Source organism: Solanum tuberosum, unplaced genomic scaffold, assembly GCF_000226075.1.
Source record: "Solanum tuberosum cultivar DM 1-3 516 R44 unplaced genomic scaffold, SolTub_3.0 scf00021, whole genome shotgun sequence".
NCBI lineage: Eukaryota > Viridiplantae > Streptophyta > Magnoliopsida > Solanales > Solanaceae > Solanum > Solanum tuberosum.
Window position 1 is genome coordinate 1,375,750 of NW_006238947.1, and position 25,099 is coordinate 1,400,848.

The 25,099-nt window shown below is 33.7% G+C and overlaps 5 protein-coding genes and 1 pseudogene across 7 annotated transcripts; 2 read left to right on the plus strand and 4 right to left on the minus strand.

Moving 5' to 3' along the window:
- Positions 1–260: 260 nt before the first annotated feature.
- LOC102597688 (1-aminocyclopropane-1-carboxylate oxidase homolog 1-like) lies at positions 261–1,643 on the minus strand. The gene is made up of 3 exons (XM_006341031.2): positions 1,086–1,643; positions 678–999; positions 261–594 (listed from the first exon to the last, which is right to left on the minus strand). Exons 1-3 carry the CDS (start codon positions 1,613–1,615, stop codon positions 343–345), a joined length of 1,104 nt encoding a protein of 367 aa, XP_006341093.1. The 5' UTR covers positions 1,616–1,643; the 3' UTR covers positions 261–342.
- A 7,394-nt stretch (positions 1,644–9,037) lies between these two features.
- On the minus strand, positions 9,038–12,335 carry LOC102597152 (1-aminocyclopropane-1-carboxylate oxidase homolog 1-like). Of its 2 annotated transcripts, none has more exons than XM_006341030.2 (3): positions 11,414–12,335; positions 9,554–9,875; positions 9,038–9,469 (listed from the first exon to the last, which is right to left on the minus strand). In XM_006341030.2, exons 1-3 carry the CDS (start codon positions 11,932–11,934, stop codon positions 9,218–9,220), a joined length of 1,095 nt encoding a protein of 364 aa, XP_006341092.1. In that variant the 5' UTR covers positions 11,935–12,335; the 3' UTR covers positions 9,038–9,217. The 2 variants fall into 2 exon arrangements, with proteins under 2 accessions (XP_006341092.1, XP_006341091.1); XM_006341029.2 differs by lacking the exon at positions 11,414–12,335 and adding an exon at positions 10,084–10,705.
- A 153-nt stretch (positions 12,336–12,488) lies between these two features.
- On the minus strand, positions 12,489–14,772 carry LOC102598009 (1-aminocyclopropane-1-carboxylate oxidase homolog 1-like). The gene is made up of 3 exons (XM_006341032.2): positions 14,159–14,772; positions 13,480–13,801; positions 12,489–12,882 (listed from the first exon to the last, which is right to left on the minus strand). Exons 1-3 carry the CDS (start codon positions 14,695–14,697, stop codon positions 12,631–12,633), a joined length of 1,113 nt encoding a protein of 370 aa, XP_006341094.1. The 5' UTR covers positions 14,698–14,772; the 3' UTR covers positions 12,489–12,630.
- A 1,789-nt stretch (positions 14,773–16,561) lies between these two features.
- On the plus strand, positions 16,562–18,731 carry LOC102598332 (50S ribosomal protein L7/L12). Of its 2 annotated transcripts, none has more exons than XM_006341033.2 (2): positions 16,562–16,667; positions 17,664–18,731. In XM_006341033.2, exon 2 carries the CDS (start codon positions 17,806–17,808, stop codon positions 18,388–18,390), a length of 585 nt encoding a protein of 194 aa, XP_006341095.1. In that variant the 5' UTR covers positions 16,562–16,667; positions 17,664–17,805; the 3' UTR covers positions 18,391–18,731. The 2 variants fall into 2 exon arrangements, with proteins under 2 accessions (XP_006341095.1, XP_015161480.1); XM_015305994.1 differs by having other exon boundaries at positions 17,668–18,731.
- A 2,227-nt stretch (positions 18,732–20,958) lies between these two features.
- On the plus strand, positions 20,959–22,378 carry LOC102588092 (1-aminocyclopropane-1-carboxylate oxidase homolog 1-like). Its single transcript, XM_006341170.2, has 3 exons — positions 20,959–21,488; positions 21,575–21,896; positions 21,981–22,378. The coding sequence occupies exons 1-3, from the start codon at positions 20,959–20,961 to the stop codon at positions 22,230–22,232; spliced, it is 1,104 nt and encodes a 367-aa protein (XP_006341232.2). The 3' UTR covers positions 22,233–22,378.
- Positions 22,379–22,648: 270 nt separating this feature from the next.
- LOC102588415 (cullin-1-like) lies at positions 22,649–24,675 on the minus strand (annotated as a pseudogene).
- Between the last annotated feature and the right edge of the window lie 424 nt (positions 24,676–25,099).

The following is a 25,099-nucleotide window of genomic DNA, read 5'->3' on the forward strand; positions in this document are numbered from 1 at the left end:
ATTTGTTTGTCGTATTTCATATATGAATAAATTTTTTTTGTCTTAGTTTAATTTGTTTCTTACTATTATAAGTAGTTTTGGGTGATTCTGCTCCTTTCTTCATACTGTTATCAACTTGTATGAATTGTACATCTTATTGAGTTTCTCTAATTCAATCAAATAATTCAAGTGCTTCTAAGCATAATCATGAAAATTACTTGTAGAATTTATTGATGGGTACATAATTTGACATAAATAGTTGTACAAACAACCTTATTTGATACAATATCTCTCATATCCACAACTATTCCAACACATACATTACCTGTTACATTCGCGATGATAATTGCTGAACAATTTAGTCTAAAGTCTAAAATGCAACAGAGTGGAAGTGCCATCCAGCCCTTTGTTATTGAAATAAGTTGTGAACTCCTTAATCGTCGTTTCCCTGTACTTTGGAGGATTCTGTTCTGATATCAGCTCCTTTATAGGTCCATACAGCCTATGTGTTGTCACACAATTCGTCATGAAGAAGCACGCCATTGATACCCTTGTACCAACTTTATTTGCCAGTACTCTGTGATCAACACTTTTGAACTTGTCATTCGTTATAAGCTGAAAATTATGTGTCAAAAATATCATAAGTTATAAGATAATTATGTTTCTGATACAGATATGATAAATGTGACACTATTTGCCTGTAGAAGATCTCCTATATTGACCACGAGTGCTCCGGGAGTAGGGGGAACATCTACCCAATGGTTCTGATGTAGGACTTGGAGACCGCCTATGTTGTCTTGGAGAAGCACGGTGAGGAAGTCGTTGTCAGCATGCTTACTGGTGCCTAGAGTAAGTTCAGGTTGTGGACATGCTGGATAATATTGGCCTATAGCAAGAAGCCCCTCTGCACAACCCATATCCTTGAGGTGATTTGGTTCTAGGCCAATAGCCTCGGACACTAGTTCAAATAGAGTGTCACCTAATGTCATCACTTGGTTCGTGTACTCAAGGAGAATATCCCTATCACAAATGCACAATAAGAAAATTAAAATACAATACAATATTCAAACCTCTCTATAACGATGTTATTTGTTTGACCATAATACTTGCAGACAGAAGGGAGTTGTTCGGGCTTTGGAGGTATAGGAGCTATAGTGGCACGAAAAGTGTCCCTCCAGTTGGTTACTGGTGCTCTAAACAGATCAAAATTGCTGTTAAATGTGAACTCTTTTGTCAAGTCTCGCGTATACCACTGCTTCTTCACCTCAGTATCTTGCTCAAAGAACCTGGTAACACCGTCTTTCATTGCCTCCATAACATGACTAGGAATCCCATGATTGATCACTTGAAAGAAACCCCAACTCTCTGATGCATGACCAACTTCTTGGACTATGTTCTTTCGTTTGATCGGATCTTCCATGATGCCATCAAGATCAATTATTGGAAACTTGATGAACTTGTTGTTGTTGTGACATCTCCAATCTTCAACCTTTAATGGTTGTACAAACATTGATGGTACTTTGATTATACCTGCATCGACTAGTCCCTTAACACCGGCTTTCGTCTTATCAAAGGCTTGTAGTTCAGCCATTCTTTCATACTTTGCTTCATTTGTGTTGATCTTCATCACTCCCATTTTTCTTATGCTTTTGTCTAAATCTCAGATTTTAAGTTAAGTCTACCTTGTAAAAGTTAAAGATACACATAACACATATATACAAATTAATTTGCACATCACCTAAATTAATTAATTAAAAATAGGAAAAATTACTTGGATGAGTACCTTTTAATAAATGATTACTGGTTGTAGCGATATTTTTTATTTATTACCATTTATAGCAATACTATGTTAAATCTGCAATATGTATTAAAAGTGAATTATGTATGCATACATATTATAACTGTTTTGTTTAAATATATTATGCTTGTTTGGTAAGAAATTGACACATTGTATTATAAGTGTATTAAAATGTGTGATAAATATATTATTCATCAATAAAACTTGTATTATATGTGAATAATAAATTGTTCTTTGTAATATACATTAAAACTATATTATAAATGTATTAAAAATGATCAAGTGAAAAAAAAAATATTATTGCTATAAATGGTAAATATTTTTTTAATATAGTATATTTATGTAAGTTTCCTTAAAAATAATGCTTCTGCTAGTTGATAATATTCCACGTGATATGAATGAAATAAGAATAATTTCAGTCTATAGTTTTGTCCTATATATATTATGGTATTTATATTATTTGTACATTTTTAACATAGATGAGTCAAATTTTTAACTGATAACATGTGAAAAAGTTAAAGTTGAATTTTTTGGAATATCATAAATTGTTCTAGTAAAGTTTCTAGAATAGTCTAGTGTAGATCTAGAATAAACATCTCGTAGAAATATTCAGAGTAGAAGATAGAGAATTTTCTTGTAGATGTTCTAGAGAATCAAATAATTGTAGAAAATCATAAAATAGTTTAGATCTCATTGTATCTAGAACCATCCATGTTAAGTATAAACACGGAATGATCTTGTACATAGCTAAGTCTTCCAAACTCTTCCTTCTCCTTTCTAGCTTCCTCTTCTTTAGTTGAATCTTCCGACCTTAGTTAACGATCTTGGGCTAGCAGAATGTTTTCCGATTATACCATTCTTCTACTATTCTGATCTACATGGCATAAATAAGTATTTTCTCATTGATTTTCGAGCATGTATGTTGTTAATGGTGTTGACACCCAATTTTGGACCTCCACAATATAAATTAATCATCGAGCTTCTTAAAAATTTCAAACTATTTGAAATAATTGACTTTATAAAATTCAAATTATTTTCAAGTTAGTTTTATGTAATTTTATCACGTTTTGGAATATATATATATATATATATATATATATATTATATAATTAGCATATTTTATAAATATACGAAAATCATCTCAATTTTTTTATTTGCTTTAATTAAATATTCGGTTAATTAGTTTAGTTATATAATAGTTTATATTTTTAAACTATTTGGTTTATAATTAAGTTAATTATTTTATTTCGTTAAGATCAAGAAGCTCATTAATTAATTTATATTAATTCGTCTTATTTAATTACTAGCCGAATTTACTAAATGAATTCAATTTGGCTACATTCATAATTCATCGGCTAAATTCGTAATACAATTGACCACTCAATTCGATTAAAATTGTAACTTACTAGCCATTCCTTTTCCAATTCCCTGGGCCCAATCCTTTTTCCAATTCCCATACTCTAGCCCATTCTTTCTTTTAGCCCAAATTCCCAACCCAATTATTTTCTAACAAGAGAAACTCCAGCAAAACGTTCAGAACATTCCAGTTCATAAATAAATGGTTAGTTTTTCCCTCTTTTAACATTAGTATTGTCAATCGAACATGATTTTTGACCAAAAATGTATTTGTCATGTTTAAAAGGATCTTACGTCATTGCTCTTCGTTAATATATATGATATACTTGCATGCTGTCTACTTTCTTTTGAGGCTGGAAATTTTCTTTTTTCTTTATTATTTATGATAAAACTTATTTGTCCCGTATTTGCTTCCCAATATGTCATGGCAATGCCCCCTTTATCTTATTTTTTGGGAAGCCGGTTAAGTCATCATTTTGATATTATTTGTTGCGTAAAAATGTTACAGCCCCTTCCTCTTCTCTCTTTTAACATACTAATCTCTATTCCTTTTGTCGTTGCATGTAAATCTGTATGAGTTCCCCGTGAACTCCTATTTTTCTTTCCCCACATTTCAAGACGGAGCCATAAGAGGCTCAAATCCTTTATGTTGAGTCAACTGTGTCAGCAAAAATGGTGTACAGGTTAAAAGTAGCAAGACAGTACTGGAAATTAAATTTTCTAGCTCCGGAAAGGTCGAAAATAGGCTGCGTACCTGCTGTATACAGCAGTATACAGACGGAAATGAAGTATACGGGTTTGAAAAAATGAAAATACAGGTTGCAGGCGTCAAAAGGATTGTATACAGTCTTATATACAAAAAAATGGGTTGTATTCATCCGATATACACTGATATACAACCAGTGTATACAAAAACGGGAATTGAGCCTAAGCCCAAAATCAGCAGCGAATTTGGCCCAAGAAGGGCCCAAATTCAATTTTTCCCGACTCTTTAATTATTTAATTATGATTATTTATTGTTTGTTGTGTGATGACTCTAACTTTTAAAATTGTTAACTAACCTAATTAAATTCCCCAAACGATAAGTTATTTTCTTTGTAATGGCTTACTTTTAATGCATTCTTTTATTTGTTTTTGTATTCATTTGTCTTACTAATCAAATATATCAGCCATATTTTATTTTAATTAAATCTTTTGTTCTTTAAAAGATATGTTTTGAATGCCTCTTCCTTTAACCATCTTGCTTATTTAAATGGTTTTAAGTTAACACTTTTCTCAAATGAACCAAAAATAAAATTGTGCGTGTTCTGTTTTTACCAATTGATTTAAAATGGTCTCACGCTTTAATTTATTAAATTGGTTCAAATTATTATTTTAAAAATGAATTAAATAAATTTTAATTAATCTAGTTTTATTAAAATTCTAATCACTTTGTGTCACAAGCCAAATGTGTCATTTTGAATTTCTTTTCTCCAAAATAAAATTAAAAAAATGTGTCGTTTATCTAATTATTTTCTCAAAATTAATTAAATATTGTAATTTATTTAATATTCCTATGTTAAATTTCTCAAAATTAGTCAAAGCTATTTTTAGTCAAATCGCCGGTCAACCGCAAGTTAGCGGGCATTCCGAGGGCCTAACACCTTCTCGGAATGTACATTGAACTCGAACCCTTTTCAATCGATTTTATCTGTTTAGATCTTTTGAAAGCTTTAGGTTTTTTTTCTTGATTTTTACTAAAAAATTAAGTGGCGACTCTGTTCTTTTGAGAATACGATTTGCTTAAATCGTAAGTTTAATCGATTCTTAGAAAACTCAGTCATTTTCCTTTTACATATCTTTTTAAATAAAACAAATGGAATCATGAAGATTTGTTGTCTAATCTTGGCATAAATAAGTATTTTCTCATTGATTTCCGAACATGTATGTTGTTAAAGGAATCACGAAGATTTGTTGTCTAATCTTGGCATAAATAAGTATTTTCTCATTGATTTTCGAACATGTATGTTGTTAATGGAATCACAAAGATTTGTTGTCTAATCTTGACATAAATAAGTATTTTCTCATTGATTTCCGAACATGTATGTTGTTAAAGGAATCACGAAGATTTGTTGTCTAATCTTGGCATAAATAAGTATTTTCTCATTGATTTCCGAACATGTATGTTGAGTTATTAATGGAATCACGAAGATTTGTTGTCTAATCTTGTTGCATTTGTTTACTAATTAAGCATTAGATCTCTAATTAACCTAATTATTATAATTAAATTGCTCATTTTTTAAGATCAGTTCTAAGTTAAAAAATAAAGCTTCTGCTAGTTGATACTGACATTTAGCCCATAATGGAATCACGAAGATTTGTTGTCTAATCTTGTTGCATTTGTTTACTAAATTGGCATTATTAGATCTCTAATTGACCTAATTATTATAATTAAATTGCTAAGATTTTAATAAGTATTATTTAGCCCATAAAGTACAGATTTTAGTTGATACTTTTGTTAATAAAACACATGTGCAACACACGTATTTAAGAACTAGTACTACATTATATTAAAAGCATAAACTTCTAAACTTGAATGTTAAATTACTATAATGTCCCCAACCAGTGGCGGAGCCAGGATGTTCGCGAAGGGGGTTCGAAGTATAAAGTAATAAACACGTGAGATGGGAAAGAAAAATATTAATCTTAACTCGCTAAATTTAACTTGTCTTGTTATGCCGCGTTTAGGTTCTTCTTACTTTTTACCCTGCTCCATCGAGGTTTTTTTTTCAAACTCCTGTGCTCTTTTTTTCTTTAAGTTTTGTTGTGTTTTATTTTATTTTGATTTTTTTTATAAAAAAAATTATGATATGTTACTATAAAATCCACCAAGATTTTTTAAAAGGGGTAAAAGTTGACATATTTAGAAAATAAATAAATGACATCATCATATTTTTTAGTTCATTTAATTCAATTTACTAGGTTAGTCATTTGTAAAAAAACAAATGATCAATAAATCAAATAAGATTAGTTTAATTTTCATCTCCTTAGAATAAAATTGAAAAAAAGAAACAATGAAATTAAAGAAAGAAAATTAAATTAAATAGATTTGTTAAAAAAATATTCACAATTTTAATATTTCTTCATTCGGTTAAATTTAATATACTTTATTTTATATAAATATTTTTTCTAACTCAATTTAAAATTTAATAAAAATTTATCGTTTTTTCAACTTAGTACACAAAAAGAGAACTATGTAGAAACAAAATGAAAAATATAAATAAGAAGAATAAAAGAAAAATTTACAAAGAATGTTGCTAATAAATTTAAACAAAGACAAATTGAAAAAAAAAAAGAAATAGCATAAAAAGAAAATAATAAAAAATAAAAAAGGATAAATCTTCACATTGAACCAATGAGGCCTTTTCATTTGTTTGGGAATCTGGGCCCAAAACTCCTCAACCTTTCTAAAGTAAAAAAAGAAGGGAAACTTACATAAATATACTATATTAAAAAAATATTTACCATTTATAGCAATAATATTTTTTTTCACTTGATCATTTTTAATACATTTATAATACAATTTTAATGCATATTACAAAGAACAATTTATTATTCACATATAATACAAGTTTTATTGATGAATAATACATTTATCACACATTTTAATACAATTATAATACAATGTGTCAATTTCTTACCCAACAAGCATAATATATTTAAACAAAACAATTATAATATATATGCATACATAATTTACTTATAATACATATTGCAGATTTAACATAGTATTGCTATAAATGGTAATAAATAAAAAATATCGCTACAATCAGTAATCATTTATTAAAAGGTACTCATCCAGGTAATTTTTCCAAAAAAAACTATTGCGCACAGTGAGATTCAGACTTAGCCCTTTCCGGTAGAACTTGAACCCCTCGACCATTCTGCTATCATTCTCTTTAGTGTTGAGGGGGTTCATTTTAATTAATATACCCATAAAATCAGAATTTGACCTTACATATACAATGTAATTTTTCGACTAATGGGGTTCGGGTAACCCCCTAGGTTCCACGTAGCTCCGCCCATGTCCCCAACTTAAAACACTCATACAACATTTCACATTGAACGGTTGTGACTTTTCCAAAGAGTTGTGATCTTTTCAATGAGTTGTGACATTTTCAAATGGTTTGTAACCTTTCTAATAAACACATGTTTATACTACCCTTTGTTGGCTATAAATTGTGGATTTCCTCACATTTTTAAACCATGAATTTTCGGTTCTTCTTCTTCTTAAAACATCCAATTTAGTATATCTTCTATATTTTATATTATATTATATTTATTTATTTTAATAATTATATTACATTAAAAGAAGACAACTTTTCACATTGAAGGATTGTGACTTTTCTGAATGGTTGTGACTTTCCTAAGGAATTGTAACATTTCCGAAGGGTTGTGACTTTTCTGATAAGGCAGAATAACCACATGTTCATACTACCCGTTGTTGGCTATAGATTGTAACATCCCGCCTTAGAAAGAACTAGAATTAGAAAGAACTATTTTTGGAAAGAGCAAATTTGAAAATTTTGGCAAGTTATGCTAAGTATGAGTTTTGGGTCAACTTCAAACGACCATAACTTTCAGTACGTGATGAGTTAGGTGGCCTATAAGATATCAAATGAAAGGTCTAGGAATCCTCTTTCCAACACCACCAAGTTTGCTAATTTTTGAGCTCGTATGAAGGATAAATGCCCGTTTGAAGTCGGGCTGTCTAGATAAGAAAAGTTACCCGGATTTAAGAGGGGTATTTTGGTCTTTTCCTTACCCAATTAAGTTATTTCATTTTTAGTAATTTATTTGGGGTCTAAACTGAATTGGTTCAGTTTACGCACTCAAAATTTACGCTAGGGTTTTGGAAAAAGGTTCAAGAAGAGAAAAGAGGAGAAAGGACAAGATTTCGTCAAGTTCTTGAGATTTTTGTTGCGGATTTCGCCAAGGGTTGATCCCTAAAGAGGTATGTGAGTTCACATAGCGTTGGGTTCGTTCACCTTGTCCCAATAGCTTCGTTCTTGATCTCATCACTCTTAGTATGCCCACACATCTATCTCAACATCCTTATTTCTGCTACTCTCATCTTCTGGACATCCGAGTTTTTAACCGGTCAATCAACACTCCTCCCATACTACATAGATAGTCTGACCATCACTATATAAAACTTATCTTTAAGGCTAGGTGGAACCTTCTTATTACACAAGAGATTGGATGCCAACTTCCATTTCACCACTCCAATACGATTGGTAACGCCATCATCAATCTCCCACTTCCTTGGATTATTGACCACATATACTTGAAATGTCCTTTCTTGGAAATGACTTGGGTTTCAATCCTTACATCAACATTTGTCACGTGAGTTACATCACTCAATTTACACTCCAAATATTTTGTCTTAGTCCTACTCAACCTATAAACCCTTTAAACTCCAGGGTCTGTCTCCAAACCTCCAACCTATAAACCCTTTAGACTACAAGGTTTGTCTCTATATCTCCAACCTATCGTTAACTCAGTCGCGTGTCTCATCAATCAACATTATTTTATCTTTACACCATGACACCTCTCATTGAATATGCCGCACCAGTACATCTATCACCAAAGCAAATAGAAACAGGTTAATAGTTAATCCCCAGCGACAACCCATTACGAATGGAAAATGATCCGAGTCTTCTCCCAGTGTCCTTACTCGGTCTTGGCTTCATCACACATATCCTCAATTGCTCTAATGTAAGCTACAACTTTAGCCTCCTAACACCTCCAAAGATCCCCCTAAGGACTTTAGCATAAGCTTTTTCTATGTCAATGAAAACCGTATGTAAATCCCTCTTCATCTCCCTATGAGTAATGAACATAACAAGAAGTGCATCTAAATCATAATCATGAAAATTACTTGCTATGAGTAGAACTTATTGATGGTTACATAATGAACATACATAGTTTGACATATATAGTTTTACAAATCTTTGTTTGATAAAATATCTATCATTTCCACAACTACTCCAACACACACCTTACCTATTATAATTGAACCAATAATTGCTTGAACTATTTGGTTTAAAGTCTAAAATGCAACAGAGTGGAAGTGCCATCCAGCCCTTTGTTATTGAAATAAGTTGTGAACTCCTTAATCGTCGTTTCCCTGTACTTTGGAGGATTGTGTTCTGATATCAGCTCCTTTATAGGTCCATACAACCTTTGTGTTGGAACAAAATTTGTCATGAAGAAGCATGCCAACGATACCCTTGGACCGACCTTATTAGCCAGTACTCTATGATCAACACTTTTGAACTTGTCATTTGATATAAGCTGAAAATGATTGAGTCAAAAGTATCATAAGTGATAAGAAATGTATGTTTCTAAACAGGTATGCTTAAATGCAAAACTACTTGCCTGTAGAATATCTCCTATATTCACCACGAGAGCTCCGGGAGTAGGGGGAACATCTACCCAATGGTTCTGATGTAGGACTTGGAGACCGCCTATGTTGTCTTGGAGAAGCACGGTGAGGAAGTCATTGTCAGCATGCTTACTGGTGCCTAGAGTTAGTTCAGGTTGTGGACATTCTGGATAATAATGGCCTAATGCCATAAGACCCTCGGCACAACCCATATCCTTGAGGTGGTTTGGTTCGAGGCCAATAGCTTCAGACAGTATTCCAAATAGAGTATCACCTAACTTTATCACTTGGTTTGTGTACTCAAGGAGAACATCCCTATCATAGATTCACAATTAGCAAATACAGTCAAACCTCTCTATAACGATGTCATTTGTCTTAATATGGATGCTATTGAAAATACTGTTACAGAGAACATATAATATAACATAACATAACATGAAAAATCTGTTCGAAATATAAGTTTCACCGTTATAGTGAAATGTTGTTATAGTAGGGTAGGATTGTAGAGTAAAATTTACGATACCTGCAGACAGAAGGTAATTCTTCAGGTTTTGGAGGTATAGGAGCTGTGGTGGCAGTAAAAGTATCCCTCCAGTTGGTAACTGGTGCTCCAAACAGGTCAAAATTGCTGTTAAATGTAAACACTTTTGTCAAATCTCGCGTATACCACTGTTTCTTCTCCTCAGTATCTTGTTCAAAGAAACTGATAACACCGTCTTTCATTTCCTCCAGAACATGACTAGGAATCCCATGATTGATCACTTGAAAGAATCCCCAAGTCTCGGATGCTTGACTGACTTCCTGGACTATGTTCTTTCGCTTGATCGGATCTTCCTTGATACCATCAAAATCAATTATTGGAAAACTGAACTTCTTGTTGCTGTGAATTTTTGAATCTTCAATATTTGATGGTTGAACAAACATTCTTGGTACTTTGGTGATACCTGTATCGACTAGTCCCTTAACACCGGCTTTCGTCTCATCAAAAGCTTGTAGTTCAGCCTTTCTGTCATACTTTGCTTCACTTGGAACCTGAACTTCATTTGTGTTGATCACCTCCATTTTTTTCTTAGCTGATAATTAAAGTAAAATATGTCTCATATGTATTGAATATCTTGTAAATGTTAAGATATATACAACTTTATTTGCACATCAACTAAGAATTAGTCAAAATGAAAGAGATAAATCAATAAATAATGCAACTAAGAATTGTCAGTTTTAACAAAGTCAAGATACATTTTTTATTCAGCTTCAAGACAAATTTGTCATCGTCGCCAGCTGGAAAAGAAGACCAGTTTAAAGTTCTGGTTCACAAGGAAATGGAGAAAGAGTACATGCATCATCGGTATTACTGGTACTGATCTTAATTCTTTGATCTGTCTTTGTTTTGAATTTCAGTGTTTCTTCCTCACAAGACACGGTATTATAATCTACCGTTGATTCTGATTCCTGAACAGAATTGCTTTAGTATAGAAAATTGAGTACAACAAGAAAGATACCATACTGATTATTCATTTCAAAAAGCTTGCTAGAGATCTCTTCTCATTTCCCCCTTTTTGTCCGTCCCAAAAAGAATGTCACCTTTCTATAATTGAAAAACAATTTAACTTTAAAATTTCTATTTTACCCTTTTAATGAAATGATTTATAACCGCACAAATGGTGAAGGAGTGTTTTAGACACAAACTTCAAAATTCTTTTATGTCATAAACTTTGTGCTAAGTCAAACGGTGTCACATAAATTGGGATAGAGGGAGTATAACATAACATAAAAAATTGGTTAAAATAACTTGGCCGTTCTAGTGAAATGTTGTTATATAGGATGACTATTATTGAGAGGTATGCAACTAATACCTGCAGACAGAAGGTAAGATTTCAGGATTTGGAGGTGTAGGAGCTATGATGGCAGTAAAAGTGTCCCTCCAATTGGTTACTGGTGCTCCAAACAGATCAAAATTGCTGTTATATTGAAACACTTTGATGAAGTCTCGCGTATACCACTGTTTCTTTACCTCAGTATCTTGCTCAAAGAACCTGATAACCCCGTCTTTCATTTCCTCCATAACATGACTAGGAATCCCATGATTGATCACTTGAAAGAATCCCCAAGTCTCGGATGCTTGACCGACTTCCTGGACTATCTTCTTTCGTTTGATCAGATCTTCCTTGATGCCATCAAAATCAATTATTGGAAAACTGAACTTCTTGTTGCTGTGAATTGTTGAATCTTCGATCGTTGATGGTTGAACAAAAATTCTTGGTACTTTGGTGATACCTGCATCGACTAGTCCCTTAACACCAGCTTTCGTCTCATCAAAGGCTTGTAGTTCAGCCTTTCTGTCATACTTTGCTTCATTTGTGTTGATCACTTCCATTTTTCTTATTCTTTTGGAACAATCAGTATTTATTTAGAGATTTTAGCTTTTGTGAAAGTTAAGATTCATACAAATTAATTTTCATATCACCTAAGTATTAGTCGAAATCAAAGAAAGAGATGTCTAGCAAAGTCCAGTTATTTTTTTGTTCAGCTTCAAGACAAATTCGTCAACGTCATGATTTCATTATCTTATCCTGCATTAGCTGGCAAATACAACCACTTCAAAGTTCTGATCCATGAAGCAATGGAGGAAGAGGAAACACACCATCGGTATTACTCGTACTAATCTAAACTCCTATATCAACCATGCATATCTTCAAAATCTAGAAACTTTGACCTGTCTTGGTTGAGTGACATAGTTATATAGCCGACTCAACTTACTTTGGATTGAGTCGTAGTCATTGTTGTTGTTATCGTTGTAATGCCTAGAATTCACTTGAGACACAATCATGTCAGATCATCTTGCTTCAACTTTGAACAGAAGGCTGATGAATGAATTGTTGAGTCGGAGAAAATGAAAATAAAAGGAGAAACAAGCTAGGAATTTCAAAATAACCAAGAAAGTAACTTATGAGATTCTTTATAACTTGAAGATTACAATGCATAAATAGTGATTATCTATACTAATATGTGTTACAATATAACATCTATTTACTTTGAATAAGCAGCATGAAGAGACAAATGAAAAGATAGTTTAAAGTCGAAAATGTTGTAGAGCAGAAGTCCCATCAAGTCCCTTTGCAGTAAAATAGGCAGCATATTCCTGAATTGTTGTTTCTCTGTATTTTGATGGATTTTCTTCTGATAACAACTCCTTAATAGGACCATAAAGTCTTGACGATGCTAGGAAAAATGTGGAGAAGAAGCATGCTATCGATATCCTAGGACCAACACGATTTGCCAGTACGCGATGTTCAACGCTTTTAAACTTGTCATTTGATATTAACTGTACATTTTCATGACAAACAACATTAGTACTTGTTTTCTCTGCATGAATAACCTTCAAGTCTAGTAATATTAGAGAATAACTCAAATTAATCATTGTACTGTTGTTTTGACGCACTGATGTTTGTGTCAGGGTAGGCTGCCTATATTACACCCTCTTGGGGTGTGGCCCTTCCCTGAACTTCGCATAAACATGGAATGTTTCATGCACTGGACAAGTTGTCCCGGTGATGGACCTAACGACTTGCTGTTGGTTCATTTGAACATACTTCTTTCGACATAATCACACAACATATGTGTGTGTGTGTGAAATTAGAGATCAGTGCATATTATGAAATAGTGACTCCCTATGAGTCCACTGATTCTGTATAATGTAACTCAAGTATACACATGACCGGTACATTAGTCTATGAAGCCTCTAACATATGACATGAACTGTATAGGTGTCGGGACAAGGCTCCGATATACCTTAAATCATCTATGCACATCATATGAATATGAAAAGACCCTCAATGCTACAATCCTGAGAGGGATTCACCGGCTCAAAGTGTAGCCAACGAGCTACTCATTTTCAATACAGATTGGTGAGAAGACATACCTGCAGAAGATCTGCGATATTTACAACAAGAGCACCAGGGGTAGGAGGGACATCAACCCAATGATTTCGATGAAGAACTTGCAATCCCCCTATATGGTCTTGAAGAAGCAAAGTCAAGAATCCGTCATCAGCATGTTTACTAGCACCTAAGGTAAGTTCTGGTTCTGGACAAGCTGGATAATAGTGACATGCAACTGACAGTCCTTTATCACAATCCATGTCATTGAGATAGTTTCTATTGAGACCAAGTGCTTCTGCTAATAGTTCAAACAAAGAACGCCCGAGTTTCTTCACTTCCTCAGAGTATTTAACAATGATATCCCTTTACCACATCATAAAGAAAACACAAAACAGTATCAGTGTCGGAATCAGGAATTCTAACACGGGGATTCAAGAAATGATAGTGTGTCACAACTTATATCTGCAGGGGATCGGAGTAGCTATGTGGTAGGAAGGGCGGTCAGTTAAACACCCTCAATCGCAAAATTATGCTATCCACATATAAGTCATTTTATATTATACATATGCAAAATCTTGAACACCCTTAGCAGAATTCATAGCTTAGCTACTGGTCTTCTGTCAAGGGGATTCAACGAATTTCATACTTATCGGTATGCTTTTTCAACGAAGAGGATTCAATCGAACCCCTTTTAGACCATGTATCATATAAATGACATACCTACAGATTGGAGGCCATTCTTCAGGACTAGGAGGATTAGGAGCCATAATGCAGGAAAAAGTATCCCTCCAATTAGTTGCTGGTGCACTATACAAATCAAAATTACTATTGTAAACAACTCTTTTAGTAAACTCTCGCGTATACCATTGTTTCTTGATATCATTATCTTGTTCATGAAAACTACAAACACCTCGAATCATTTCTGCCATAACATCACATGGAACGCCATGATTGATCACTTGGAAGAAACCCCATGTCTCTGATGCATCGCGGACTTTCTCAATGAGTTCTTTTCGATTGATTTGATCATGACTATCAATGTCTTGGAGGTCTATGACTGGAAATATGAACTGTCCTGTGGTGGAATTTGAGTGTGTATCTGGAGGTGAAATGAATATCTGAGGGACTTTATTTACTCCTGCATCAACAAGTCCTTTGACACCAGATTTTGTGTCATCAAAGGCTTTTAACTCACTTTTTCTATCATGTTTTGATTCATTTGTATCCATTTTCTTGATATCTCTTGTTCTCTTATTCATCAATAGGATATAGTAATTTATATCAAGATTTTGAGACTCTTTCTTTTTACAAAAGTGATGTCTTGGTCAGTTTGCGTCCACATGTCTAGTAGATGTTATCTCCGACCAGAACAGACATCGAGTATCTCTATTTATCAATACTTAGACACACACGAAGAAATCACTTAAATTTAAACCTTGAACTTCATGGTTCTCATTTCTCAATCCACTACTTCATTGACTACTAGACCACTTCTTCGAGGGCAAGATTTGAGACTTTTTTTTAATAATTAGATGGATAATACAAGATTCCAAATTTGTAGCCATAATTAAGTGAGTCATCCATTGTTGACTTTGAAAAATGCAATAAATAAACAAACAATAAATCCAATCAATGCAAGTTGTGACTTATGGACCACCCATTGTCCCATTCAAAATTTGATGTCAAGTGTAGTGAAAATACAAATTGCCTTTATTGATAGACCAAAAAAAAAAGAAGAAGGCATCAAACTAAATTGGGAAAGTTGTGCCAAACATTTAAACCATATTAAATGTTATAGCTATTGTTTAGGAAAATTCTAGTTTACAGGTATAGTTTCACCCAATTTTGCTATTCGCCTTATTTAATTCGGTTGAATTGTATAAATTTAGAATTTGTACAATTCAGTTCTTGATTGTATAAATTCAGAATTTTATATATGTTTACCCTAGCTATTTGTATATGATTTATGAAAAATTCATAAAAAATTACCCTGTTTGTATATTGACAAGCGAAATATATAAACGGACGGAAATATACAACCACATTCTCCATAGCAAACAAGACTATAGCTATGCAGCGCAATTATCGAAATTATACCTATAGAATCTTAATATATTTATTATATTTGCTATTTCTCAATTTTCTCGAACTTCTATAATTTATGAAAGTGATTTATGATAATATACATCATGAAGTCATAATATATACAAATTAGAAAGAAAGAAAAAATCAATGTAGCAAATATCTGTCCAAAATTGTCCTTTTTTCTATTTTTTTGGTTGTACCAACTACCAAACATTTGTCACTAATAAAAAATGGAACTTCATAATAGTGGCTATTTGTTAAAGACATAGGCGAAAAGTGGCTAGTTCATTCTATTTATACGGGTAATTTGCAAGAATGGCCTTGGAATTAATGTACTTGAACTTTTGATCCCGATTGTCCCATTGATAAAGTATTAAGTTCGGAACAAGTTTTGACATAAGTGTAATTTCTTGTCTACACTTAGGTCATAAAGAAAGTGTTACGTGATCGCCCATTGATATAGTTATAAAAAAACTAAAATTCTATTTTCAAGCAACTACTTTTTCAACCACTTCGAATTGTCTAAGTAAAATAAAATTAAACATAAATTTAAAATTTAATGATGATTCCCATATCTCCTACTTTGATGTAGCAAGTAGAAATTGCACCGTATAGCCAATTTTTATCCTGTTATTTACGTTGTATTTAATTTTTTAAAATTATTATAACACAAGTTATGCTTCTTCTTAAAGAAATTATTATTGGGTAATGTCAATATATTGCCTATGGCACGATCCACGAGGGATTGAGTGGCTCAGGTCGAAATTATGATCGAACATGACGCTTACTTGGTGAACTTCGTTTAAAAATAAACTTGGCAAAATTGTCATAATAGTAAACGCTTGACCCTAACAAATGATATCAAAGCCAATATCGTGGGTTCGATTCCCAAGAAACAGGTGTTAGTCACTCGAAAGGACAAAAATTAAAAATCAACCAGTGGTCAAAAGTGTAACTTTTTCGTGGGATTGGGCCGATGTAGGACTGCAATGAGTCCAATGCCCAATTTATGGGCCCAAACCGATTCTTATTTTTTTCTCTCAGCCCTAAATTTCAAATTTCACCCGTCTTCTTCGGCCAGTCGACACCGCACTCGCCGGAATCTCTCACGGCGGCGATCTCTTTCTCCGGAGGATTTAAAGTCGTAAGTCTCTTCATTTATATCTTCCATTCACGAATTTCCTTCCGTTAGTGTTCATGAGCCATAAACCCTACTTCTTCTTTTTTTGATTTGGTGAAATGTGACTTCTGAATTGGATCTATGTGCTGCTTGAAAATCCTCAGGTTCAATTTTTCTTAGCTCTGTGTGAATATTTATGTAGCTGTGCTTCGGCTACCTATAGAAATGATAATTTAAAATCAAAGGAAAATATCATAAGTTTGGCCTATTCAACTGTTAGCGCGACTCTTTTTTTTCTTAATTGAAAAACTCTTCCTCTTTTGTCTGCTGTGCTTTTGGTTCTTCGTTTAATCTTTGCTTCTTGCTGGATTTTTTTTCTTTTTTCTGCATCTTCGGTATGTTTTCGAAACTGAATTTGGTTAATTTTTGGGCCTAAAGCCACTGCTTTATGGTTGAGCTGTCCTTAGGTGTTAGCAGTTAGTAAATTTCTGGAATTAATTGTATTCGTCTTTGCAGTCTGCTGCAAGAACAGCAAATGATAGTTCTGTGTTTCCTTTGATAGATGAACAACTAGTTTTCCTAGTAAAAATGATGTAAAAAAGTTCAATTTGAATTTTTTTTATGAGATGCATTCTCTATTGTCACTTTAGTTTCAGTCTTGTTCATTCTTTGCCGTAGTTGTTATCTGTATGTCACATTTGCCTTTTTTATGTTATTATTGAAGATGAAAACTGGCCTGTTATCAATCTTTAGTGTGTTGCGTTGCGTTGCGTTTATAATACACTGATGATTGTGTCAATCTAAAGTCATATATTCTCCCTGATTTTAGTTATATCACTGTAAAGCTTCATTTCAACTTGTAAATTTTAGGAACTTTTATTAGTGTCTGTTCATAAACTAAACCAATGGAAGTTTTAGTTTCTGAGCAATTAATGTGTTTGTGTCTATTGATGAATAGGGTGATTGGACTGTTTTTTTTGTTTGTATTATATCAGCTGAATGTCGAATTTTCTTTTCAAGGCAGGAGTGTAAAGCACAAGCTTTACCAAGTGGTTGAAGTGGAAATTATCTGAGTTCTTCTGCATTAGCACAACACGTGTATGAAATTCTGATCAAGCTAGCGTCATTTGCAATTCATTGCTTGGAAAGTGATATCTTAAGCATGAAGCTCATAGCACGGTTAAGACCAATCCAAACCTGTACAGCTCTACGTGAAATTATAGGGCCTTTGCAGTCTCGTTCATTTCAACCTGATTTTGTTCCCAGAGATCCTAATGCCAAGCCCATAAGGTACAAATATCCTGCTGCATATGATCCATATGGTCCTAGACCCCCACCATCAGACAAGATAGTTCAGCTTGCTGAACGTATTGCTGCTTTAGCCCCAGAAGAGCGTAGACAAATTGGTCCTTTACTCAGGGAGATACTAAGGCACCCTAATTTGAAACAAATTTCAGTAGAAGGCATGGATTTGGGTGCAATGGGAGGAGCAGGTGGTGGACCGGCAAAGGCTGAGGAGAAGAAGGTAGAGAAAACAGCATTTGACGTCAAGTTGGAGAAATTTGATGCAGCTTCAAAAATCAAGGTGATCAAAGAGGTTAGATCCTTCACGAGTCTAGGTCTAAAGGAAGCCAAGGAACTGGTCGAAAAGGCTCCTGCTATACTTAAACAAGGAGTAACCAAAGAGGAGGCTAATGAAATCATAGAAAAGATCAAAGCTGTTGGAGGAGTCGCGGTTATGGAGTAACAACCTCTGTTGGATTTAGCAGGTTCCCTTATCCTGCCCCAAAATTAACATAATTTCTCTTTGTTGGATTTCGTTTCTTGGTTTAGGACAATCGGGTTTTGTTTAGTAGGTTCTGTGGAATTATCTGGCTTTTTACAGCTTTAAACCCATTACACCATATAGGCATGGTATGGTGATCACAAGATTTTGTATCTGATCTTGCTGCTAGACTATTAAGAATTCGAAATAATCCCGTGAAATTAGTCCAGGTGCACGTGAGCTTGCCCCAACAGTCCAACACTAGAATCTGTCTTACAATGTTTTTTGCTTGATTTTATCAAATCAGACTCACTTATTAGTCACTTTGTATATCACCTTAGAGTCAAAAAAGGAAAGAAGTTACTTATTATGTTATCTTCTTTCTCATATCCATCTCTTGTCCACAATCCAAAGGAAGACATCACTATTTATAGGTGATGAATTTTTCCTTACAATGAATAGGAGGATAACGGATAGTAAATTGGATAAATGAAGAGTTTGTTGGTTACATAAGTTACTAACAAGTAACAACTAATGATCACTTTCTTCCACAATTGATGAGAGTAAAGAGACACAAATATATAGTCCACAAATAGACATAACATGATATATAGTGTGATATATGCTATATTTTTATTAATATTAAAATGTCACACTAACGGTCTAGATTGGCCTAAACTCAGTTAAATAAAAACAAGCTAATTAAGTATCAGCATGATTGTATTGAAGCTTCATATCATAATAGGATAAAGATACAAAGTGAAATTATTATTGTATCATTCATATCACATGGCTCTTTAACATAAAATATGTACATTATGGGCTAAATGTCGGTATCAACTAGCAGAAGCTTTATTTTTAAGGTAAAATTGTATATAATAGCAAACTATTAATTCAAATTAAATGCTATAAATATAGTTTGATTTAATTGTACCTCATAGCAAATTGTTGCTATTTCACCTCTCTCCTGGTGAATCTCACTCGCCACTCTCGTTCTCTTCCTCACCTCTCTTGTTTTTTATACAAACGCAAGTGTATAAAGTGCGTTTGTGTTTGTATAAAGTGAGAGAAAATTGTATATATACATATATTTTCGTTTCCCTCTCTCCCAGATCTCGCTCGCCACTCTCCCAGATCTCACTCTCTCACTCGCCTCTCTCACTTTATACAAAAAACGCAAATTGTATAAAATGCGTTTGTGTTTGTATAAAGCGAAAGAAAATTGTATATATACATATATTTTCGTTCCCCTCTCTCCCCTCTCCCAGATCTAGCTCGCCACTCTCCCAGATCTCGCTCTCTCACTCGTTTCTCTCACTTTATACAAAAACACAAATGCATAAAATGCGTAAAAATTGTATATATACATATATTTTCGTTCCCCTCTCTCCCCTCTCCCAGATCTCGCTCGCTCACTTTATACAATTGATTCTTTTTGTATATGTATAACCAAAACAGATTTATACAACTTGTTTTTTTTTGTATATGTATAGCGAATTATACATATATATGTTTGTTATGGAGCGCAATTATGCAAACTTTGTTATAGCATACAAATATGAATTTTGTGTTTGTTATATGTGAAAGTTGCTCAAACTTAGAACTGATCTTCAAAAACAAGCAATTTAATTATAATAATTAGGTTAATTAGAGATCTAATGCCTAATTAGTAAACAAGATTAGATAACAAATCTTCGTGATTCCATTAACAACTCAACATACATGTTCGAAAATTGACGAGAAAAGACTTATTTATGCCATGTAGATCAGAATGGTCGAAGAAAAGTATAATTGAAAAATGTTCTGCTTGCCCAAGATCATTAACTAATATCGAAAGATTCAACTAAAGCAGAGGAAGCTAGAAAGGAGAAGGAAGAGTTTTGGAAGACTTAGTTGTACAAGATCATTCCGTGTTTATACTTAGCTATATAGGGATGGTTCTAGATACAACGAGATCTAAACTATTTTATGATTTTCTACAAATATATGATTTTCTACAAGATATTTATCCTAGATACTACACTAGACTATTCTAGAAACTTTACTAAAACAATCTATGATATTCTAAAAAAATCAACTTTAACTTTTTCACATGTTATCAATTAAAAATTTGGCTCATCTATGTCATTTCTATTTGAGATATGAATGTAAATGTACACATAATATAAATACCATAAAATTTTATGTATGGGAATATTTTAAACATTCTATATTGGCCTAAACTTAATTAAATAAAAAAACAAGCTGTCCAGGTATTTGCATAATTGCATTGAAGCTTCATGATAGGACAAAACTACAGACTGAAATTATTATTATATCACATGGAGTATTATCAACTAGCAGAAGCATTATTTTTAAACTCAGTTCTAATCTTCAAACATTAGCAATTTTTAGTAATAATTTGGTTAGTTAGTGAATATCTAATTTTGGAAACAATCCAATAAGATATATATATATATATATACTCTTAATTTGTATATATGTGTATCTTTAACTTTTACAAGGTAGATTTAACTTACAATCTCAGATTTAGACAAAAGCATAAGAAAAATGGAAGTGATCAAGTTCAACACATATGTAGCAAAGTATGAAAGAATGGCTGAACTACAAGCCTTTGATAAGACGAAAGCCGGTGTTAAGGGACTAGTCGATGCAGGTATAATCAAAGTACCAAGAATGTTTGTACAACCATTAAAGGTTGAAGATTCGAGAAGTCACAACAACAACAAGTTCATCAAGTTTCCAATAATTGATCTTGATGGCATCATGGAAGATCCGATCAAACGAAAGAACATAGTCCAAGAAGTTGGCCATGCATCCGAGAGTTGGGGTTTCTTTCAAGTGATCAATCATGGGATTCCTAGTCATGTTATGGATGCAATGAAAGACGGTGTTACCAGGTTCTTTGAGCAAGATACTGAGGTGAAGAGGCAGTGGTATACGCGAGACTTGACAAAAGAGTTCACATTTAACAGCAATTTTGATCTGTTTAGAGCACCAGTAACCAACTGGAGGGACACTTTTCGTGCCACTATAGCTCCTATACCTCCAAAGCCCGAACAACTTCCTTCTGTCTGCAGGTATTATGGTCAAACAAACAACATCGTTATAGAGAGGTTTGAATATTGTATTGTATTTTAATTTGCTTATTGTGCATTTGTGATAGGGATATTCTCCTTGAGTACACGAACCAAGTGATGACATTAGGTGACACTCTATTTGAACTAGTGTCCGAGGCTATTGGCCTAGAACCAAATCACCTCAAGGATATGGGTTGTGCAGAGGGGCTTCTTGCTATAGGCCAATATTATCCAGCATGTCCACAACCTGAACTTACTCTAGGCACCAGTAAGCATGCTGACAACGACTTCCTCACCGTGCTTCTCCAAGACAACATAGGCGGTCTCCAAGTCCTACATCAGAACCATTGGGTAGATGTTCCCCCTACTCCCGGAGCACTCGTGGTCAATATAGGAGATCTTCTACAGGCAAGTAGTGTTACATTTAGCATATCTGTATCAGAAACATAATTATCTTATAACTTATGATATTTTTGACTCGATCATTTTCAGCATATAACGAATGACAAGTTCAAAAGCGTTGATCATAGAGTACTGGCAAATAAAGTTGGTCCAAGAATATCGTTGGCATGCTTCTTCATGACGAATTGTGTGACAACACATAGGCTGTATGGACCTATAAAGGAGCTGATATCAGAACAGAATCCTCCAAAGTACAGGGAAACGACGATTAAGGAGTTCACAACTTATTTCAATAACAAAGGGCTGGATGGCACTTCCACTCTGTTGCATTTTAGACTTTAGACTAAATTGTTCAGCAATTATCATCGCGAATGTAACAGGTAATGTATGTGTTGGAATAGTTGTGGAAATGAGTGATATGGTATCAAATAAGGTTGTTTGTACAACTATTTATGTCAAATTATGTATGTTCATTATGTACCCATCAATAAATTCTACAAGTAATTTTCATGATTATGCTTAGAAGCACTTGAATTTATTTGATTGAATTAGAGAAACTCAATAAGATGTACAATTCATTACAAGTTGATAACAGTATGAAGAAAGGAGCAGAATCAGGATTCATATAATAGTAAGAAACAAATTAAACTAAAGACAAAAATTTTTATTCAATATATAGAAATACGACAAACAAATTCTAACTAGATATAATTAAATAAAACCAAAAATAACAAATCCTAAATAACTAGATTACTGATTTAGGCTAAATACTTGAACAAATTTGGGTTCTCTTGGTCTCTTTCCAAGTAATCTCTAGTGATGAGATCTTCCATTTGTTTTTTGATTGCTTTTAAGTCAGGCGTTAAACATTGAGCTCAAATACTCAACACACTCCGCTACTAGTTGTTGATGAGGAAGAACTTTCCGACTCTTCATAATACGCACAATACAAGCATCAATTGCATAGCGTCTATCTTTGCCTACATCCTCGACCACCTTTTTCCTTTCATCCACAGGAGGTAATGGGACCCTAATCCGCCCCATCCTGTCAGTGAACTTGGAGTTGAATTCAAAATGATCAGATGACGAAACAATTGTATTGCTAGGTTCCTTAATCAGAATTTTATACTTGGCACATGAAAGGGATTGAAGCAATCTGATCAAGTCGTCGTCAGCCAAATTTAACTGACTTTTGATTTCTGAGTAACTCAATCTGTCTGACGAATTAAACAATAACAGAACAGCAGCCTGATAAGTTCCCAGAATCAATTCAATGGTTTTTGAATCAAACTTCCCATTGACGTTACACGTACCCAATGAATAAATCCATGTCAATTTCCTGTGTTTCGTTTTTGTCTGATAGAATTCGTTGAACACTTGTACACACTTAGCCATTTCCACAGGAAGACTCAAATCACAAGATTTATAACTAGGCCAGAATCCACTTGTAAGAACTGTGACAGAGAAATCAATTCCAGGACTCGTACTCGGGTTGTTGGTGAGATATTCTTGAAAATTGTTCTGATTTTCCTTAGCCAAAGTCAAGTCTGTCAGCATTCCCTCCATCTTTGATGTAAACTGTCCACCACACTGTTGCTTTAGCTTTGTTAAGATAAACCTTTCGTGTTCATCATTCGCACTTTTATCAAAGAGCAATCGACGAGAAAGCTTCTTCCTGCAGAACTCCGCGAAAAGGTCTTTGTCATTAATGTATGCGAGAAGCTTGACCACCTTATCCAACGTCTCCTCAATAGCATCATCACTGAGTTTTTCACTTCCGCCTTTCTTAAGAATATTATCACAATAAGAAGCAAGAAGCTCTGCACTTGAACAACCAGATACAATCTTGTTGCAGAAGACCTCAAATGCCTCCTTGAGAGCCTTATGAAACAGAGAGTTATTAGCAAAACAGTTTGTAACATAAGCCATATACTTATCGTAAAGCTCAATCAACTTTCTAACAAAGAATGGAGTTTCAGACTTGCTATTTGTCGTATCTTCAACCTGTTGCACCAAAACCATGCCTTCAGCAACGACGTGCTGCTTAAACATAATTGAAACAGGTTCCAATCCCTTGTTGATTCTGTGGAATAGCCTATACATTCGAGATAAATCCTCTACCTTATCATCTCTAAGCAATACTCGACATCCAGAATGCTCCTTCTCAAGTAACTCATTCGTATATACAACCAATAATTCGTTTTGCACTTTCTCTAAAAATTTCGTCTCACTAATAACATGGAGATAATGAGACACTCTATCTTTTTCTTTTTTCAAGCAGTCCTCTGCCTTCAACATATAATCTGGACACGAATCTTCCACAATCCAACTTGAAGCTTTTCGAGAATAATAAGCTGCAGTATGTTTAAGCATTGCATCTTCAAAATCATTCTCGTAATACTCCATATACCCCATTCCAATTCCAACGAATATATCAAGCACATTCTTCAATAAACCTCTGTCAATCTGCTCACCTTCGCGTTCTTGTTCAATCAACACGATAACTGCATCTCTAGCTTTACCCTTCAACTCCTCATAAACCAGATCACGAAAGCACATCAGACCAAATGTAATGTCCGTCAATAGACATAACTGTTGCGGAAGCCGAATATATAGAGAGTAATGAAATCACAACTCCTATATCTAAAGGTAGCTAATAAATAGTAGATGAGACAACAATAAAAAGAACACCAGGAATTAACGAGGTTCGGCAAACTTTTGTTTTCTTTTGCCTACTCCTCGGACACAACCAACCAATATTTATTTCACTCCAAAAGAGTACAAGTGAAATATTACAAGAGAGAAAGAAGATCAAATGCCTTTGAAGATGAGAAGGCAAGTGAGAGGTGTGTCACAAATGAATTAGGAACTACCTATTTATAGGAGTGAATTCTTCCTATTGATGTCATCCATGACATCACAATGTGTCAAAATGTCAAGATTTACCTTGTGAAACCATTTTATGGTTCACCTAAATTTCACCTACAAAAGATGTTATCTTGACTTTTGTACCAATGAAGAATTATCTTCCTAACTACCAAATCTTCACATTTTGAATCTTGTCAAATTTAACAAATCTCCACCTTGGCAAGATTCTCCATTTTCAACTTTCTCTCAACAACTTTTGATTGTGTCTTCAACCTTAATCTTCAATGTTCAACGATGTTGATCAAGTTCAAACAATGTTGAAACTTGACCGCAGTCACCAC

Coding starts and splice junctions, on each gene's coding strand:
- LOC102588092 (XM_006341170.2), top strand. CDS start 20,959: ATGGAAGTGATCAAGTTCAACACATATGTAGCAAAGTATGAAAGAATG. Junction 21,489..21,574: donor CAACTTCCTTCTGTCTGCAG/GTATTATGGTCA, acceptor CATTTGTGATAG/GGATATTCTCCTTGAGTACA. Junction 21,897..21,980: donor ATATAGGAGATCTTCTACAG/GCAAGTAGTGTT, acceptor GATCATTTTCAG/CATATAACGAATGACAAGTT.
- LOC102598332 (XM_006341033.2), top strand. CDS start 17,806: ATGAAGCTCATAGCACGGTTAAGACCAATCCAAACCTGTACAGCTCTA.
- LOC102598009 (XM_006341032.2), bottom strand. CDS start 14,697: ATGAATAAGAGAACAAGAGATATCAAGAAAATGGATACAAATGAATCA. Junction 13,802..14,158: donor GAATGGCCTCCAATCTGTAG/GTATGTCATTTA, acceptor GATGTGGTAAAG/GGATATCATTGTTAAATACT. Junction 12,883..13,479: donor ATATCGCAGATCTTCTGCAG/GTATGTCTTCTC, acceptor GAAAATGTACAG/TTAATATCAAATGACAAGTT.
- LOC102597152 (XM_006341029.2), bottom strand. CDS start 10,622: ATGGAGGTGATCAACACAAATGAAGTTCAGGTTCCAAGTGAAGCAAAG. Junction 9,876..10,083: donor GAATTACCTTCTGTCTGCAG/GTATCGTAAATT, acceptor AATCTATGATAG/GGATGTTCTCCTTGAGTACA. Junction 9,470..9,553: donor ATATAGGAGATATTCTACAG/GCAAGTAGTTTT, acceptor AATCATTTTCAG/CTTATATCAAATGACAAGTT.
- LOC102597688 (XM_006341031.2), bottom strand. CDS start 1,615: ATGGGAGTGATGAAGATCAACACAAATGAAGCAAAGTATGAAAGAATG. Junction 1,000..1,085: donor CAACTCCCTTCTGTCTGCAA/GTATTATGGTCA, acceptor CATTTGTGATAG/GGATATTCTCCTTGAGTACA. Junction 595..677: donor ATATAGGAGATCTTCTACAG/GCAAATAGTGTC, acceptor CATAATTTTCAG/CTTATAACGAATGACAAGTT.